Source organism: Salmo salar, chromosome ssa05 (genome assembly GCF_905237065.1).
Source record: "Salmo salar chromosome ssa05, Ssal_v3.1, whole genome shotgun sequence".
NCBI classification, from domain to species: Eukaryota; Metazoa; Chordata; class Actinopteri; order Salmoniformes; family Salmonidae; genus Salmo; species Salmo salar.
The window spans coordinates 20,399,371-20,416,991 of NC_059446.1; the positions used below are offsets into that span (position 1 = coordinate 20,399,371).

The 17,621-nt window shown below is 40.8% G+C and overlaps 1 protein-coding gene across 1 annotated transcript; it reads left to right on the forward strand.

The window, feature by feature from the left end:
- The first annotated feature begins 8,015 nt into the window (after positions 1–8,015).
- Positions 8,016–12,669, forward strand: LOC123743240 (uncharacterized). The gene is made up of 7 exons (XM_045719401.1): positions 8,016–8,054; positions 8,178–8,390; positions 10,211–10,364; positions 10,548–10,910; positions 11,065–11,448; positions 11,863–11,979; positions 12,653–12,669. Exons 1-7 carry the CDS (start codon positions 8,016–8,018, stop codon positions 12,667–12,669), a joined length of 1,287 nt encoding a protein of 428 aa, XP_045575357.1.
- The last annotated feature ends 4,952 nt before the right edge of the window (positions 12,670–17,621 follow it).

Below are 17,621 nucleotides of genomic sequence, written 5' to 3' on the forward strand. Positions count from 1 at the left end.
TCAAGAGATGTAAATCTATAATTCTTTAAATGACAATATAATATTTTACCAATGTTTTCTAATTTTAATTATTTAATTTGTGACGCTGACTTGACTGCCGGTTATTGGAGGGAAACGATTTCCTCAACATCAATGCCATAGTAAAACGCTGTTTTTGGATATAAATATGAACTTGATAGAACTAAAAATGCATGCATTGTCTAACATAATGTCCTAGGAGTGTCATCTGATGGAGATTGTAAAAGGTTAGTGCATCATTTTAGCTGGTTTTATGGTTTTGGTGACCCTGTCTTTGACTTGACAAAACATTACACACAACTCTTGTAAATGTACTGTCCTAACATACTCTAAATTTATGCTTTCGCCGTAAAACCTTTTTGAAATCGTAAAACGTGGTTAGATTAAGGAGATGTTTATCTTTCAAATGGTGTAAAATAGTTGTATTTTTGAAAAATTTGAATTTTGACATTTATTTGGATTCAAATTTGCCGCTCTTGAAATGCACCTGCTGTTGATGGAGTGCACCACGGGTGGCACGCTAGCGTCCCACCTAGCCCATAGAGGTTAACGGCATGCCATGAAGGCGTCGCTCTCTGACCAAATATGGTGTCCTATAGGATATCCTACACCCCTAATGATATAGTGAAGTCTGGTTACGTTCTAGGATCTCTGAGGAATACATACTAATGTAATGTGACTGGTTGCAACAACGTTCAGGGTTAAATTTTCACAGATGACTTTTTTTGCAAATTGAACGAATGGAAATACAAAATCGATCGTGCATGCTATATGGACCTTTTTAGGATATGAAAAAGGATTTTATCTAACAAAATGACACTTCATGTTATCTTGTTGTGGAGCATGAACCTACAGGACCGGGTCACCGCCTTGATGTTAGCGGAGAACGACAGGGTGTTGTCCAGGGTCACGCCAAGGCTCTTAGCACTCTGGGAGGAGGACACAATGGAGTTGTCAACCGTGATGGTGAGATCATGGAACGGGCAGTCCTTCCCCGGGAGGAAGAGCAGCTCCATCTTGCCGAGGTTCAGCTTGAGGTGGTGATCCGTCATCCACACTGATATGTCTGCCAGACATGCAGAGATGCGATTCGCCACCTGGTTATCAGAAAGGGGAAAGGAGAAGATTCATTGTGTGTCATCTGCGTAGCAATGATCGGAGAGACCATGTGAGGATATGACAGAGCCAAGTGACTTGGTGTATAGCGAGAATAGGAGAGGGCCTAGAACTGAGCCCTGGGGGACACCAGTGGTGAGAGCACGTGGTGAGGAGACGGATTCTCGCCACGCCACCTGGTAGGAGCGACCTGTCAGGTAGGATGCAATCCAAGAGTGAGCCGCGCCGGAGATGCCCAACTCGGAGAGGGTGGAGAGGAGGATCTGATGGTTCACCGTATCAAAGGCAGCAGATAGGTCTAGAAGGATGAGCGCAGAGGAGAGAGAGTTAGCTTTAGCAGTGCGGAGAGCCTCCGTGACACAGAGAAGAGCAGTCTCAGTTGAATGACCAGTCTTGAAACCTGACTGATTTGGATCAAGAAGGTCATTCTGAGAGAGATAGCAAGGGAGCTGGCCAAGGACGGCACGCTCAAGCGTTTTGGAGAGAAAAGAAAGAAGGGATACTGGTCTGTAGTTGTTGACATCGGAGGGATCGAGTGTAGGTTTTTTGAGAAGGGGTGCAACTCTCGCTCTCTTGAAGACGGAAGGGACGTAGCCAGCGGTCAAGGATGAGTTGATGAGCGAGGTGAGGTAAGGGAGAAGGTCTCCTGAAATGGTCTGGAGAAGAGAGGAGGGGATAGGGTCATGTGGGCAGGTTGTTGGGCGGCCGGCCGTCACAAGTCGCAAGATTTCATCTGGAGAGAGAGGGGAAAAAGAGGTCAAAGCGTAGGGTAGGGCAATGTGAACAGGACCAGCGGTGTCGTTTGACTTAACTTACATCTAGACGTTCCGCTAGCGGAACACCTGCTCCAATATCCAATGATGGGCGTGGCGCGAAATACAAAGTCCTCGAAAATCCAAAAACTTCAATTTTTCAAACATATGACTATTTTACACCATTTTAAAGACAAGACTCTCCTTTATCTAACCACACTGTCCGATTTCAAAAAGGCTTTACAGCGAAAGCAAAACATTAGATTATGTCAGCAGAGTACCCAGCCAGAAATAATCAGACACCCATTTTTCAAGCTGGCATATAATGTCACAAAAAACAAAACCACAGCTAAATGCAGCACTAACCTTTGATGATCTTCATCAGATGACACTCCTAGGACATTATGTTATACAATACATGCATGTTTTGTTCAATCAAGTTCATATTTATATCAAAACCCAGCTTTTTACATTAGCGTGTGACGTTCAGAACTAGCATTCCCACCGAACACTTCCGGTGAATTTACTAAATTACTCACGATAAACGTTCACAAAACACATAACAATTATTTTAAGAATTATAGATACAGAACTCCTTTATTCAATCGCGGTGTCCGATTTTAAAATAGCTTTTTGGTGAAAGCACATTTTGCAATATTCTGAGTAGATAGCCCAGCCATCATGGCTAGCTATTTTGACACCCACCAAGTTTGGTACTCACCAAACTCAGATTTACTATAAGAAAAATTGGATTACCTTAGCTGTTCTTCGTTAGAATGCACTCCCAGGATTTCTACTGCAATATCAAATGTTGCTTTGGTTCCAAATAATCCATAGTTATATCCAAATAGCGGAGTTTTGTTGTGCGTTCAAGACACTATCCGAAGGGTAACGAAGGGTGACGCGCCCGGCATGTTTTGTGACCAAAAATTGTAAAATATTCCATTACCGTACTTCGAAGCATGTCAACCGCTGTTTAAAATCAATTTTTATGCGATTTTTCTCGTAAAAAAGCGCTAATATTCTGACCGGGAGTCGTTGTTTTCGTTCAAAGACTGAAAATGAAAACATGGAGTCTTCTCATGCACGCGCCCCCAGTCTCATTGTTCTCAGATCGACCACTATCCAAATGCGCTACTGTTTTTCAGCCATGGCCTGCAAAGTCATCATTCAACGTTCTGGCGCCTTCTGAGAGCCTATGGGAGCGTTAGAAAATGTCACGTTATGCCAGAGATCCCCTGTTTTGGATAGAGATGATCAAGAAGGCCAATAAATGGTCAGAGAGGGCGCTTCCTGTTTGGAATCTTCTCAGGTTTTGGCCTGCCAAATGAGTTCTGTTATACTCACAGACACCATTCAAACAGTTTTAGAAACTTTGGAGTGTTTTCTATCCAAAGCTAATAATTATCTGCATATTCTAGTTTCTGGGCAGGAGTAATAATCAGATTAAATCGGGTACGTTTTTTATCCGGACGTGAAAATACTGCCCCCTATCCATAACAAGTTAACAAACGAGGATCGGATGTCGTCAACCTTCTTTTCAAAATGGTTGACAAAGTGATCCGCAGAGAGGGAGGAGGGGCGGGAGGAGGATTCAGGAGAGAGGAGAAGGTGGCAAAGAGCTTCCTAGTGTTAGAGGCAGATGCTTGGAGTTTAGAGTGGTAGAAAGTGGCTTTAGCAGCAGAACCAGACGAAGAAAATGTGGAGAGGAGGGAGTGAAAAGATGCCAGGTCCGCAGGGAGGCTACTTTTCCTCCATTTCCGCTCGGCTGCCCGGAGCCCTGTTATGTGCGCTCGCAATGAGTCGTAAAGCCACGGAGCAGGAGGGGAGGACTAAGCCGGCCGGGAGGATAGGGGACATAGAGAGTCAAAGGATGCAGAAAGGGAGGAGAGGAGGGTTGAGGAGGCAGAATCAGGAGATTGGTTGGAGAAGGATGGGGCAGTGGGAAGAGATGATAGGATGGAAGAGGAGAGAGTAGCAGGAGAGAGAGAGCGAAGGTTGCGACGGCGCAATACCATCTGAGTAGGGGCAGAGTGAGTAGTGTTGGAGGAGAGCGAGAGGGAAAAGGATACAAGGTAGTAGTCGGAGACTTGGAGGGGAGTTGCAGTGAGATTAGTAGAAGTACAGCATCTAGTAAAGATGAGGTCAAGAGTATTGCCTGCCTTGTGAGTAGGGGGGGACGGTGAGAGGGTGAGGTCAAAAGAGGAGAGGAGTGGAAAGAAAGAGGCAGAGAGAAATGAGTCAAAGGTAGACGTAGGGAGGTTAAACCTCTTACATCTAGACGTTCCGCTAGCGGAACACTTGCTCCAATATCCAATGATAGGCGTGGCGCGAATTACAAATTCCTCAAAAATACAAAAACTTCAATTTTTAAAACATATGACTATTTCACAGCATTTTAAAGACAAGACTCTCCTTTATCTAACCACACTGTCCGATTTCAAAAAGGCTTTACAGCGAAAGCAAAACATTAGATTATGTCAGCAGAGTACCCAGCCAGAAATAATCAGACACCCATTTTTCAAGCTAGCATATAATGTCACAAAAACCCAGAAGACAGTTAAATGCAGCACTAACCTTTGATGATCTTCATCAGATGACACACCTAGGACATTATGTTATACAATACATGCATGTTTTGTTCAATCAAGTTCATATTTATATCAAAAAACAGCTTTTTACATTAGCATGTGACGTTCAGAACTAGCATACTTCCGGGGAATTTACTAACAATTACTAAATTACTCACGATAAACGTTCACAAAAAGCATAACAATTATTTTAAGAATTATAGATACAGAACTCCTCTATGCACTCGATATGTCCGATTTTAAAATAGCTTTTTGGTGAAAGCACATTTTGCAATATTCTAAGTACATAGCCCAGCAATCACGGGCTAGCTATTTAGACACCCGGCAAGTTTAGCCTTCACCAAAATCAGATTTACTATAACAAAAATGTTATTACCTTTGTTGTCTTCGTCAGAATGCACTCCCAGGACTGCTACTTCAATAACAAATGTTGGTTTGGTCCCAAATAATCCATTGTTATATCCGAATAGCGGCGTTTTGTTCGTGTGTTCCAGAAACTATCCGAAATGGTAAATCAGGGTCGTGCGCATGGCGCAATTCGTGATAAAATATTTCTAAATATTCCATTACCATACTTCGAAGCATGTCAACCGCTGTTTAAAATCAATTTTTATGCAATTTATCTCGTAGAAAAGCGATAATATTCCGACCGGGAATCTCCTTTTCGGCAAACAGAGTAAAAATCACAAAGACGGGGGCGGCCAGGGCACGCGCCTAAGCCCACAGTCCCTTGATCGGCCACTTGATAAAGGCGATAATGTGTTTCAGCCTGGGGCTGGGATGACGACATTCAGGTTTTTCCCGGGCTCTGAGCGCCCATGGAAGACGTAGGAAGTGTCACGTAACAGCAGAGATCCTTTGTAAAAGATAGAGATGGCAAAGAAGTTCAAGAAATGGTCAGACAGGCCACTTCCTGTAAAGGAATCTCTCAGGTTTTGACCTGCCATTTGAGTTCTGTTATACTCACAGACACCATTCAAACAGTTTTAGAAACTTTGGAGTGTTTTCTATCCAAAGCAAATAATTATATGCATATTCTAGTTACTGGGCAGGAGTAGTAACCAGATTAAATCGGGTACGTTTTTTATCCAGCCGTGAAAATACTGCCCCCTAGCCATAACAGGTTAAAGTCACCCAGAATTGTGAGGGGTGAGCCATCCTCAGGAAAGGAACTTATCAAGGCGTCAAGCTCATTGATGAACTCTCCAAGGGAACCTGGAGGGCGATAAATGATAAGGATTTACTCAGTACTGGTACTCCCTATATATAGCCATGCTCTTTTTACTCGTTATTCGTTATTCACTTTGTATTTATTCCTCATTTCACTTTTTCTATTTGTATTTTTTTGTATCTTTATTTATTAATCTGCATTGGTGGAAAAGGACCCGCCAGTAAGCATTTCACTGTTACTCCTCATGTTAGTCTACACTTGTGGTTTATTACGCATGTGACAAATAAATGGGGGTGTACCCTCTATCTAGTTGGCTTGCTAGGTAGCCAGCATTCGCTTAGGTTATCTAAACCTAATCAGCTATCTAATCAGCTAGCTAGAAATGTACCAATCAAAATCATCATTATTCTGTGACTTTCTCAGAAAATGTAATGCAGAAGAATCTACCAAATTAGTGTGCATCTGGCTTTGTAGCATATTGGCCATTGCCATATTGTTAAGTACCTCAGTAAACATTTAGGCCATGTAACCCACATAATTGATGCACTGACAAGTACAGTTGCTTTATCACGATAAACACCAACCAGGTTGCTGGTGGGAACATTTTACAGGAAGTGTTACATGATTTATCTAAACAGATGTGATACAATGATGTTCAGTATCAAACTCAAGTTTGGGAGGTTCAACGTGAGGACCCAGTCACTCTCTACATTGAAGATTACTATATGAACAGGGCAGCTGGGTGAAAATGCAGGAAAACTAAACTTCCGGAGGAACTATCATTCTTTCACTCCCTCCTCCCTACCTTTCCTTCCTCTGTATCCGCTGCTAAAGCCACTTTCTCTCACTCTAAATTTCAAGCTTCTGCCTCTAACACTAGAAAACTATTTTCCACCTTCTCCTCCCTCCTTAATCCTCCACGCTCTCCCCTCCCTCTCTGCATCTCTGGAGACCTTCTCCCATTCCTCACTTCCCTCGTCAACTCATCCCTGACCGCTGGCTGCGTCCTCTCTCACTTCAAAATAGCCCAAGTCGCTCCCCTCCTCAAGAAATCAACACTCAACTCATCTGACGTCAAAAACTATAGACTTATATCCTATAGTCGCCTTTATTGTATTAGCGGACTGAAATAGAATGTCTGTAGTACAGGCAAAACACTTTTTCAGCATCTCTGCTTCAGCAAAATAGGTAATTGTATAATTAAGAACAGTATCTTGCAGTATTGAATGGGTGGAATTGTATGAGTTGTTGCGCTGTCCCTTTCTCTGCAATATATAATTCTAATGGAATCCAGAAAGGTACAAAATCCTGTCCTCAAACATTTACATCAGAAGGTGCAAAGTCACAAAACATCCACATCTGTAAGGACTGACGCCGGAGATGAGAAGCAGGTAGGGGGAGTCAACCCCCTACTAGTTAATCAGAAACAAACAGGTAACAAGAAGAGCACAGCGTCAGTAAACAAGGACATACAACAATCTATGCTGAAGCAGGGAACAGACCGGGAAACCAGACATATATATGGAAGGTAATGACAGAGGTGATAACGTCCAGGTGAATCCAATAATCGCTGATGCACGTGACTGGGGGAAGGCAGGTGTGCGTAATGATGTTGGCAGGAGTGCGCAGTAATGGGGAGCCTGGCGCCCTCGAGTGCCAGGGGGGAAGAGGCGTGACAGCATCAAATTAAATATTTTTCTATATCAAATAACATGGAAAACAATCACTGTTTGTGCAGTATTAATTGACCATCCTTACAAACCACTTAATGTAAATGTACATTACTGTATTGTACGTAATCTGGTCATCTAGGTTTGTCCCTGTAGACTTTCCATCACCATGAAGAAAAATAAGTACAGTAATTGTGTACATTGAGACATCAAGTAGTTTGTGATGATGTGATTTGATAATGTGGCTCAGTTGGAATGCAAGGGTTGTGGGTTTGATTCCCACGGGCGACCAGTAGAAAAAGTATGAAGATATATGCATTCAGTACCATAAATTGCTTTGGATAAGCGTCTAGGAAAAGGAATGTTATCACGTAGAAATAATTTTCATTTGCTGGAAAACATAGGAAACATATCCAGCAGATATTTTTATATTTTTATATTTATTCATACTATTATATTAAGATTTATCAGATAAAAAAACTGCTGGTAAACACTGAAATACATTTAGTTTTTTCACAAAAGCAGTGGACTGGGCCTTTACTAGTCCTGTATTAGCGGACTGATATAGATGTCTTCAGCAAGGGCAATTTCTTATTTATGCACCCCCCCTCCCCCGAAACTACCTGGAGTGGGCCCATTCCTCCAGGGCTCCCGGCGGACCCTGGCGTTTGTGCGACTACGCTTTTGGTGGCCCAACATGGTTCCAGACGTCTCCGCATTCATCGCCGCTTGCTCCGTATGTGCTCAGAACAAGACTCCTCTGCAAGCTCCGGCTGGCCTTCTGTAAACTCTGCCTGTCCCTCACAGTCCTTGGTCCCACATATCCCTGGATTTCGTCACCTGTCTCCCCCCGTCTGAGGGCAATACTGCCATCCTGACGGTGGTCGACCAATTTTCCAAGGTCGCCCACTTCATTCCTCTCCCCAAACTACCCTCGGCCAAGGAGACGGACCAGCTTATGGTGCAGCACGTCTTCCGCATCCATGGACCGCCCGTGGACATGGTCTCCGACCAGGGCCCTCAGTTCTCGTCTCGGTTCTGGAAGGCGTTCTGCACCCTCATTGGCTCGTCGGCACGCCTGTCCTCTGCGTTACACCCCCAGTCCAAAATTGAATTTATTAATCGGTTGATGTACAGCATATTTTTCTTTATTATGTTACAAAATGTACCATTTCCTATTAAAACACATTTCACCAATAAATGATTGTTTCCATGTGAACCCAGTGCAGTCTCACAAAGTTGCATCAATAATGTCATAATGAAATCATGTAAAACCACCATAGCCCATATCGCTTCATGGAGGTCATCTGGGCACCCTTTCCACCCATGTACATACTTTATATCCACATGGTACCGTCTACATTCAAGGACTTGACAACACCCCCTCTTACAATTCATGCAAGATAACCACACTGCAGTTTCACTTATACCCTGTTCACACTGCTAAACTGAGCTTTACTGCACCACCCTGGTTGCCTGGCATAGAGATGTAGGATCTTAATTTGATCACCCTGACATTTTTTTAACTTGAGGTGTATTTGAGATTTAAAAAGGCTTCAGAAGTTTGTAATTTCTATTTAAACATTTCAGATTTAATTTTCTCTCACAAAATAATTATCAACCACAAAAAAATCTCCATTAATTATAATACACATTATTATTAAAATGTCCTGTTGCTGCAGGGTTTTTTTGCTTGACAATTACCTTTAACTATGTGTAATTTCTGAAAAAAAGATAATAGAGTTGGTGATGTGCCATCATGGTTATTACAGTATATTACCTGTACAATAAAGTTAGAATGAACTCACAACTTTTGGTTGGCTATTCTCCTTCACAAACTTTTGGCAGTGACTACCTTTGGCATAACATTATCTAAAAGATGTACACATAGCAATGAAGCCTATTTGACATTTTTATTTTTTTATTTCACCTTTATTTAACCAGGTAGGCAAGTTGAGAACAAGTTCTCCTTTACAATTGCGACCTGGCCAAGATAAAGCAAAGCAGTTCGACAACATACAACAACACAGAGTTACACATGGAGTAAAAACAAACATACAGTCAATAATACTGTAGAAAAATAAGTCTATATACAATGTGAGCAAATGAGGTGAGATAAGGGAGGTAAAGGCAAAAAGGCCATGGTGGCAAAGTAAATACAATATAGCAAGTAAAACACTGGAATGGTAGATTTGTAGTAGAAAAAAGTGCAAAGTAGAAATATAAATAATGGGGTGCAAAGGAGCAAAATAAATAAATACAGTAGGGGAAGCGGTAGTTGTTTGGGCTAAATTATAGATGTACAGGTACAGTGATCTGTGAGCTGCTCTGACAGCTGGTGCTTAAAGCAAGTGAGGGAGATGTGTTTCCAGTTTCAGAGATATCTGTAGTTTGTTCCAGTCATTGGCAGCAGAGAACTGGAAGGAGAGACGGCCAAAGGAGGAATTGGCTTTGGGGGTGACCAGAGAGATACGTGCGTGCTACAGGTGGGTGCTACAGCGCATGCTACAGGTGGGTGCTGTAATGGTGACCAGTGAGCGGAGATAAGGGGGGACTTTAAATAGCAGGGTCTTGTAGATGACCTGGAGCCAGTGGGTTTGGCGACGAGTATGAAGCGAGGGCCAGCCAACGAGAGCGTACAGGTCGCAGTGGTGGGTAGTATATGGGGCTTTGGTGACAAAACGGATGGCACTGTGATATTACCCTCTTGTAAAGCATTTCAGGAAAGAGTGGCAGACCTCTATATAATAGATACATTGAGAAGTGCAACAGCTTCAGCAAATCACAGACTAGTGGCTAAATGAAACACTGTAGGTGTTTGGGTAACCAAAAACACTATTGCTAGTTGGAAAATTTTACAGGAAGTACTGTGTTTTATTTTTTTTGTAACAGCCTATCAGGTACAGTAGATCTTTGACTTCAAACCTGCATATTGGTACATCTTTTATTAAGCCTTTCTCCACCGGTCAGAGGACTAACCTGAAGTTGGAGCTACACACCAAGATGATCAGAATCGGGGTTGTTGTGGTATTATTCAGTACAATATGTAAGTTTTGCAATTCCTACCTTGACTTGTCTAACCATAATGTGATTCAGTTCAGTTCACAATGTAAGCATTTGAGGGGGAATTTGTCTTTATAGGGTTTCTGATACTGTTCAGTTTTCTTCAGTCCTACAGTCCTCGCCCTTCTCATTAACGTAAACTTTTACATTGTTTTTGCATTTTTAGATGTGACACAATGCAACAATGTTCCGCGGCATTTTCAAGTTCAGCGGGTTCAAATTGGTGACCAAGTGATTCTCTACTGTGTTTTCTCAAAGCAAGTATACAATGAGGGAAACATGTTCTGGTTCAAGCAAGTAACAGGGGAAATTCCTCATGTTGTTGCAAAGATGCAGAAAAATCAGTCAAGGCCTGAACTGCACAAGGAATTTAGAAATTTGCATCTTAGTATTGAGAAGGCTCAAGCTGACGGGATATATTGTCTTACAATCCAAAAGATGGAACCAATGGATGAAGCTATTTACTATTGTGCCTATATCACAGACTGTGAAGTCAACTTTATCAATGGAACTTTTTTAGTATTGAAAGGTAATTGAAGATATTAATGCCCTTTATTTTTTGTTCAGGGTTCTTACATCGTCATATGTTTTCTATGCAGCTGTATGGTATTATTTTGTTGCATTGCATTTTAGAAAGTGTTGTTTCAGATTGATTTATATGAAACCTTAAATGTACCTTTTAGGCAAGAATCACCAGAGGTCTGATTACAAGACCGTGGTACAGAGGTCAGTTTCTGACCCATTCCACCCAGGAGAAAATGTGACTCTGCAGTGTACAGTACTCTCTGAGACCTGTATAGGAGAACACAGTGTGTACTGGTTCAGAGCTGGATCAGGAGAATCCCATCCAGGAGTCATTTACACCCCTGGGAACAGGAGAGATGAGTGTCAGAAGAACCCTGAGACTCCCTCTCCTACAAAGAGCTGTGTCTACAGCCTCTCCAAGAACAACCTCAGCCCCTCTGATGCTGGGACTTACTACTGTGCTGTGGCCATATGTGGGGAGATCCTTTTTGGCAAAGGAACAAAATTGGACCTGGCCAGTAACGCGGAAGTGAATGTGTCAGGTAGAATCAGGTTAATTGAAGTGTACAGATGTAGGATCTTAATTTGAGCCAGGTCGCCCCAGTCAGGAAAATAATCCTGCAGTAACAGGAAATGTGGATTATTATGTCGATTGAAATTGTTTGACATTTTAGTAAGGGTTAATACATTTTTTGTTAAGGCAAATCAAGTCTGAGATTTAAAAGTGGAAATTACAAACTTTACAAGCCTTTTTATAACTCCAATACACCACACTTTGTGCAGGAAAGTTATTAGGAACAAAAGACTGATCAAATTAAGATCTAATGTTTTATAGTGCATCATTCTGTTATAGTGCCAATATATGAAAATAAATCTGGCTATCAATCTTTATACATTTTTCTTGAGTAAAAATTTTAATATATACTTTATGACATTCCTTTTTATGTTTGTTTCAGAAATGGCTCTGGTAGTGGTTGTTGCAGGTTTGACAGTGGCGTTGGTGTTGTGTGGGATTGGGATCATGTTCCTTGCCTGCACCAGACGAAAAGAGCAAATCTGTGAAAATTGCAAAGGTAAGCAATATGATTATGAAAATATGCTAGATATCTTTTGCTGTGCTGACGTAACAATAGTTTTGAATTGACATGGAAAATGATCTTGCCTTTTGGTCACTGTCTGATGAAAACCTTGTAACTTTAATTTGTCTTTACATTTATTGAAAGCTGTAACGCCCCTCAATGCACTCTGAACATTTCATGACTCTAGGACCATGACAATGTATTTAAAAAAGCTTCTGAAATTTCTAAATTGTATGTTTTTTAATGGGAAAATCAGGTAATTTAAAAAAAATCCTGGAAAGTTTCTGTTTAGGTGATAAGATGTTTTCAACAGACAGCAACATTTTATTAGATTTGTTGTTCTTCTGTTGAAGCATTAGGTGCCTCTCAGGTTGGCAGACATGACAGATTACGGGGAGAACAGGTATATTTATATTGTGAAATGGTTTGATTCCAATTTTAGGTTGAAATCCCTCAATAGCTCATGATAACCCTTGAAAACTACTCTATGTGATGAATATTGAGCCAGTAATTATCTATTTTCCAACCAATATGTGGCCTACAGACTCATATAAACTTTTTTTATTTCAATGAACATAACCAAGTGATATGAACAACATCTCTCTGACAAGTATTTATGTGTAATAATCATGGTGTTTCTATGTTTCTAAAATGTGTTCCTCCTTAGGATCAAGATGGAGATAAGTTGAATTATGCTGCATTGAATTTCTCTGAGAAGGAAACTAAAAAAGGGAGAAAGAAGAGAGAGATGCCACAGGAGAGTGTGTACTCTGATGTCAGGTGTTAAGGCTAGGATAAACTTAGCTTAATCATTCTAAAATGTCGTGTTAATAATATTTTTTTTCTTTTAAATGTGTTAGTCAGTGCCCCTTGTACAAAGACAATTTGAAAATATGATAACATGACAAATGTAATAAATGTTTGATAAAAATCATGATCAATCCGAACACAAATTAACTAATTGAAAGAAAAGCAATAGTTTTTCTAAAAAGGTACATGTTTCTCCAAAACACATATTTTAGTATTTTGTTTATTAGTCCAGTGTTGATACAGTGCCAAACAATTGTGCATGTCAGCAGTTAACAAAATAGAGCACTTTCTGGAAATATCTAATATTGTGTAATGATCTTGTGTTTTGAATCATACGCATTTTAAATCATCATCATCATCATCATCATCATCACACGTTTAGCTTTGTACTGAAAGTGTTCTACTCTTGTCAAACTCATGATTTAATACTAGAGACAGGTACCCTGGGATCCAGACCAGGTGGTGGTACAAGACAAGCTTTTTGTGTTCTGGTGAAGCTCTTTTTTCATTCTTGCTGTTTGTATTAGAAAATAAATGGTTGTAAAGCTACGGGGTGGTGCTCTAGGGCTGTGTGGGTGGCTGTTTGAGTGAAACAGATGTGGAGGAGAAGCAACCAGTGTAATAGCACATCCCATTCATTTATTGAGGCATAATGTTAAGAACATAAAAAGAGCATCCCCAGATGCATAGGTTCTGCATGGTCTTATAGACTAGACGTAACATAGTAAAAGTAAATCCGGGGCACTGATATTAGTATGATATGTTAGGTTTGGTATGGTTACATAAGAGCAAATATTACTTAACCCTTTTATGTGACCCTTCCTCAAACCCTAAACGTAACTCTTTAACATAACTCTTAACCTTAACTCTAACCCACAGCCTAGCTAGCGTTAGCCAGCTAGCTAACATTAGCGTTAGCCAACTAGCCACAACAAATTGGAATTTTGTAAATTATTGTACGTTTGCAAATGCGTAATATATCATAGAAATTGTAATTTGTAACATGTCAATCAAAATAGATGATGGACATCGACAAATTAATTCATACAAAACTGATTTACTAATAGAATAATACAAAATGCTCTGAGACCAGGTTGATAGATTAGACTGATGATGTATCAAACCGATTCCCTTATCGCGCTATGAGCCAAGCTGTACTGGGCTGGCCTGCGCACACATCCAACGTTGTTTCTAGAACTGTGCTGGAAAGGACAATGTGAAAAGAATCGATCTGAGCCTGCCCATGATGGTTCCGCATGAATGGATATGGTTAGAGTGTTGGCTAACTGATTCTGAACACTCCAATATGAAACAAAATAAACCCAACATTTATAAAAGAGGAGGTCGAAAGAGGGTAATATGACAATTTAACAAAACGTACAATATTGCAAGCAGTCACAAACCGAGTGAGAGAGTCCTGACCAACCCCTAAAGGAGGTGTAGCAAAGTGTTATAGCATTTAGCTCCATGCATCGGGGGGGGGGTTCCACTTATGCTCCAAACTAGTTTAGCAAAACATGGACTAGTCAGTCAGTGGTCTGCAGTTCAGAGAGATAATTATTTGGTTTCATCTGAACATCATTTCTTAATTTGCAAAGGCATAGGCATAAAAAGTGTGAATAGCTATAACATACAATGGTTTGTTTTACTCAATAGAATAAGTAGTAGAAGACCTAACTGGAGTGGGTGTTTGTTGCCAGCTATACTTCAGAGTCCTTTTTGAGATTTAGTATTTGCCCCAAAGACAGCAAATACGCTTAGTACTTACCTGGTAATGCATACATCTAGCCTACAATGTTGAGTAAAATACAATTCAAGTGTGAAGAACTTGTTTAAATTGATTCACCGGTGCTTCAATCTAAGAAACATAATAAAAAATCCAGATTCAAATCTGTCAGTTTAAGCTAGAGATGTCTGTTTTTTGCAAGGGCTGCGTCTCAATCCCTCGCATTGGCCTATGTCCCCCTTCCACCTCTGCGGTGGAAAGTAGCAGAGCTACACTGCTGTTTGTCAGACGAGGAAGCATTATGAAAATCGGTCTATGCCCTGTATATAACTAGGTGGTACCGTATGCCCTGTATTTAAGTCTTTGGTACCGTATGTCCTCTGTATAACTTGGTGTTACCATATGCCCTGTATATAACTAGGTGGAATCATATGTCCTGTATATACATTAACTAGGTGGTACCATATGCCTTGTATATAACTATGATGTACCGTGTGCCCTGTATGTACATCAACTAGGTGCTACCATATGCCCTGTATATCCCTAGGTGGTACCGTATGTCCTGTATATAAGTATGTGGTACCATATGCCCTACATATACAGTTGAAGTCGGAAGTTTACATACACTTACGTCGGCGTCATTAAAACTCGTTTTTCAACCACTCCACAAAGTTTCTTGTTAACAAACTATAGTTTTGGCAAGTCGGTTAGGACATCTACTTTGTGCATGACACAAGACATTTTTCCAACAATTGTTTACAGGCAGATTATTTCACTTATAATTCACTGTATCACAATTTCAGTGGGTCAGAAGGTTACATACACTAAGTTGACTGTGCCTTTAAACAGCTTGGAAAATTCCAGCAAATGATGTCATGGCTTTAGAAGCTTCTGATAGGCTAATTGATATCATTTGAGTCAATTGGTGTAACGCGGGTCGTATAAATTTTAATTAAAATGAACACCGATACAAAAAAACAACAAAACGACAGCCAACAGTTCCATCAGGTACACTTGACAAAACGAAAAATAACTACCCACAAAACCCAGGAAGAAAAACCCCTACTTAAATATGATCTCCAATCAGGCAACGATGACCAGCTACCTCCAATTGGAGATCAACCCCAAAAACAACAACATAGAAATAGAAAACCTAGAACACAAACATAGAAATAGAAAACCTAGAAAAACACAAAACACCCCCTGTCACGCACTGACCTACTCTACTATAGAAAATGACATCTTACTAGGGTCAGGACATGACAATTGGAGATGTACCTGTGGATGTATTTCAAGGCCTACCTTCAAACTCATTGCCCCTTTGCTTGAAATCATGGGAAAATCAAAATAAATCAGCCAAGACCTCAGAAATAAATGGTGGACCTCCACAAGCCTGGTTCATCCTTGGGAGAAATTCCCAAATTCCTGAAGGTACCACGTTCATCTGTACAAACAACAGTACGCAAGTATAATAACCATGGGACCACGCAGCCGTCATACCGCTCAGGAAGGAGACGCATTCTGTCTCCTAGAGATGAACGTACTCTGGTGCAAAAAGTACAAATCAATCCCAGAACAACAGCAAAAGACCTTGTGAAGATACTGGAGGGAACAGGTACAAAAGTATCTATATCGACAGTAAAACAAGTCCTACATCAACATAACCTGAAAGGCCGCTCAGCAAGGAAGAAGAAACAAAAATAGAACTGTTTGGCCATAATGACCATCGTTATTTTTGGAGGAGAAAGGGGGAGGCTTGCAAGCCGAAGAACACCATCCCAACCGTGAAGCACGGGGTTGGCAGCATCATGTTGTGGGGGTGCTTTGCTGCAGGAGGGACTGGTGCACTTCACAAAATAGATGGCATCATGAGGGAGGGAAATTATGCGGATATATTGAAGCAACATATCAAGACATCAGTCAGGAAGTTAAAGCTTGGTCGCAAATGGGTCTTCCAAATGAACAATGACCCCAAGCATACTTCCAAAAGATTTGGCAAAATGGCTTTAGGACATCAAAGTCAAGGTATTGGAGTGGCCATCACAAATCCCTGACCTCAATCCTATAGAACATCTGTGGGCAGAACTGAAAAAGTGTGTGTGAGCAAGGAGGCCTACAAACCTGACTCAGTTACACCAGCTCTGTCAGTAGGAATGGGCCAAAATTCACCCAACATATTGTGGGAAGCTTGTGGAAGGCTACCCAAAACGTTTGACCCAAGTTAAACAATTTAAAGGCAATACTACCAAATACTAATTGAGTGTATGTTAACTTCTGACCCACTGGGAATGTGATGAAAGAAATACATACTGAAATAATTCATTCTCTCTACTATTATGCTGACATTTCACATTCTTAACATAAAGTGGTGATCCTAACTGACCTAAGACAGGAAATTTTTACTAGGATTATATGTCAGTTTAAATGTATTTGGCTAAGGTTTATGTAAACTTCCGACTTCAACTGTACATTAACTAGGTGGTACCGTATCCCCTTTATATACATTAGCTAGGTTGTACCGTATGCCTTGTATATAACTAAGTTGTACCGTATGCCTTGAATATAGCTAGGTGGTATCATATATCTTGTATATAACTAGGTGGTATCGTATGACCTGTATATACAGCAAGTAGGTGGTACCATTTGCCATGTATTTAACTAGTTGGTCTGTATGCCCTGTATATAACTAGGTGGTTTAATATGGTACTATAGGAGAGGACGGCTAATAGTAATTGCTGGAATGGAGGGAATGGAATGGCATCAAACACATGGAAACCTGGATCCATGTGTTTGATGTATTTGCTACAATTCCAGTCATTCTGCTCCAGCCATTACCACGAGCCCTTCCTTCCCAATTAAGTAGCCTCCAACCTCATGTGGTACCGTATCCCCTGTATATAGCTAGGTGCATCAATACATGCTGACTGCTCACAGTTTCTAGGACGATGATGGCAGGATCACCACTACACTACCACAATTGAAAGGTTCGACTTGATGTTGATACTGTATGTATCACCCTTGAACTAGTAAATAACATCTAGTGTGTTAAACTGATTATCCTTAATATCATGTGATGTCAGTACCTTCAGTGACAGAACTG

Coding starts and splice junctions, on each gene's coding strand:
- LOC123743240 (XM_045719401.1), top strand. CDS start 8,016: ATGGTTCCAGACGTCTCCGCATTCATCGCCGCTTGCTCC. Junction 8,391..10,210: donor GCACCCTCATTGGCTCGTCG/GCACGCCTGTCC, acceptor TTTTTGTAACAG/CCTATCAGGTACAGTAGATC. Junction 10,911..11,064: donor AACTTTTTTAGTATTGAAAG/GTAATTGAAGAT, acceptor TGTACCTTTTAG/GCAAGAATCACCAGAGGTCT.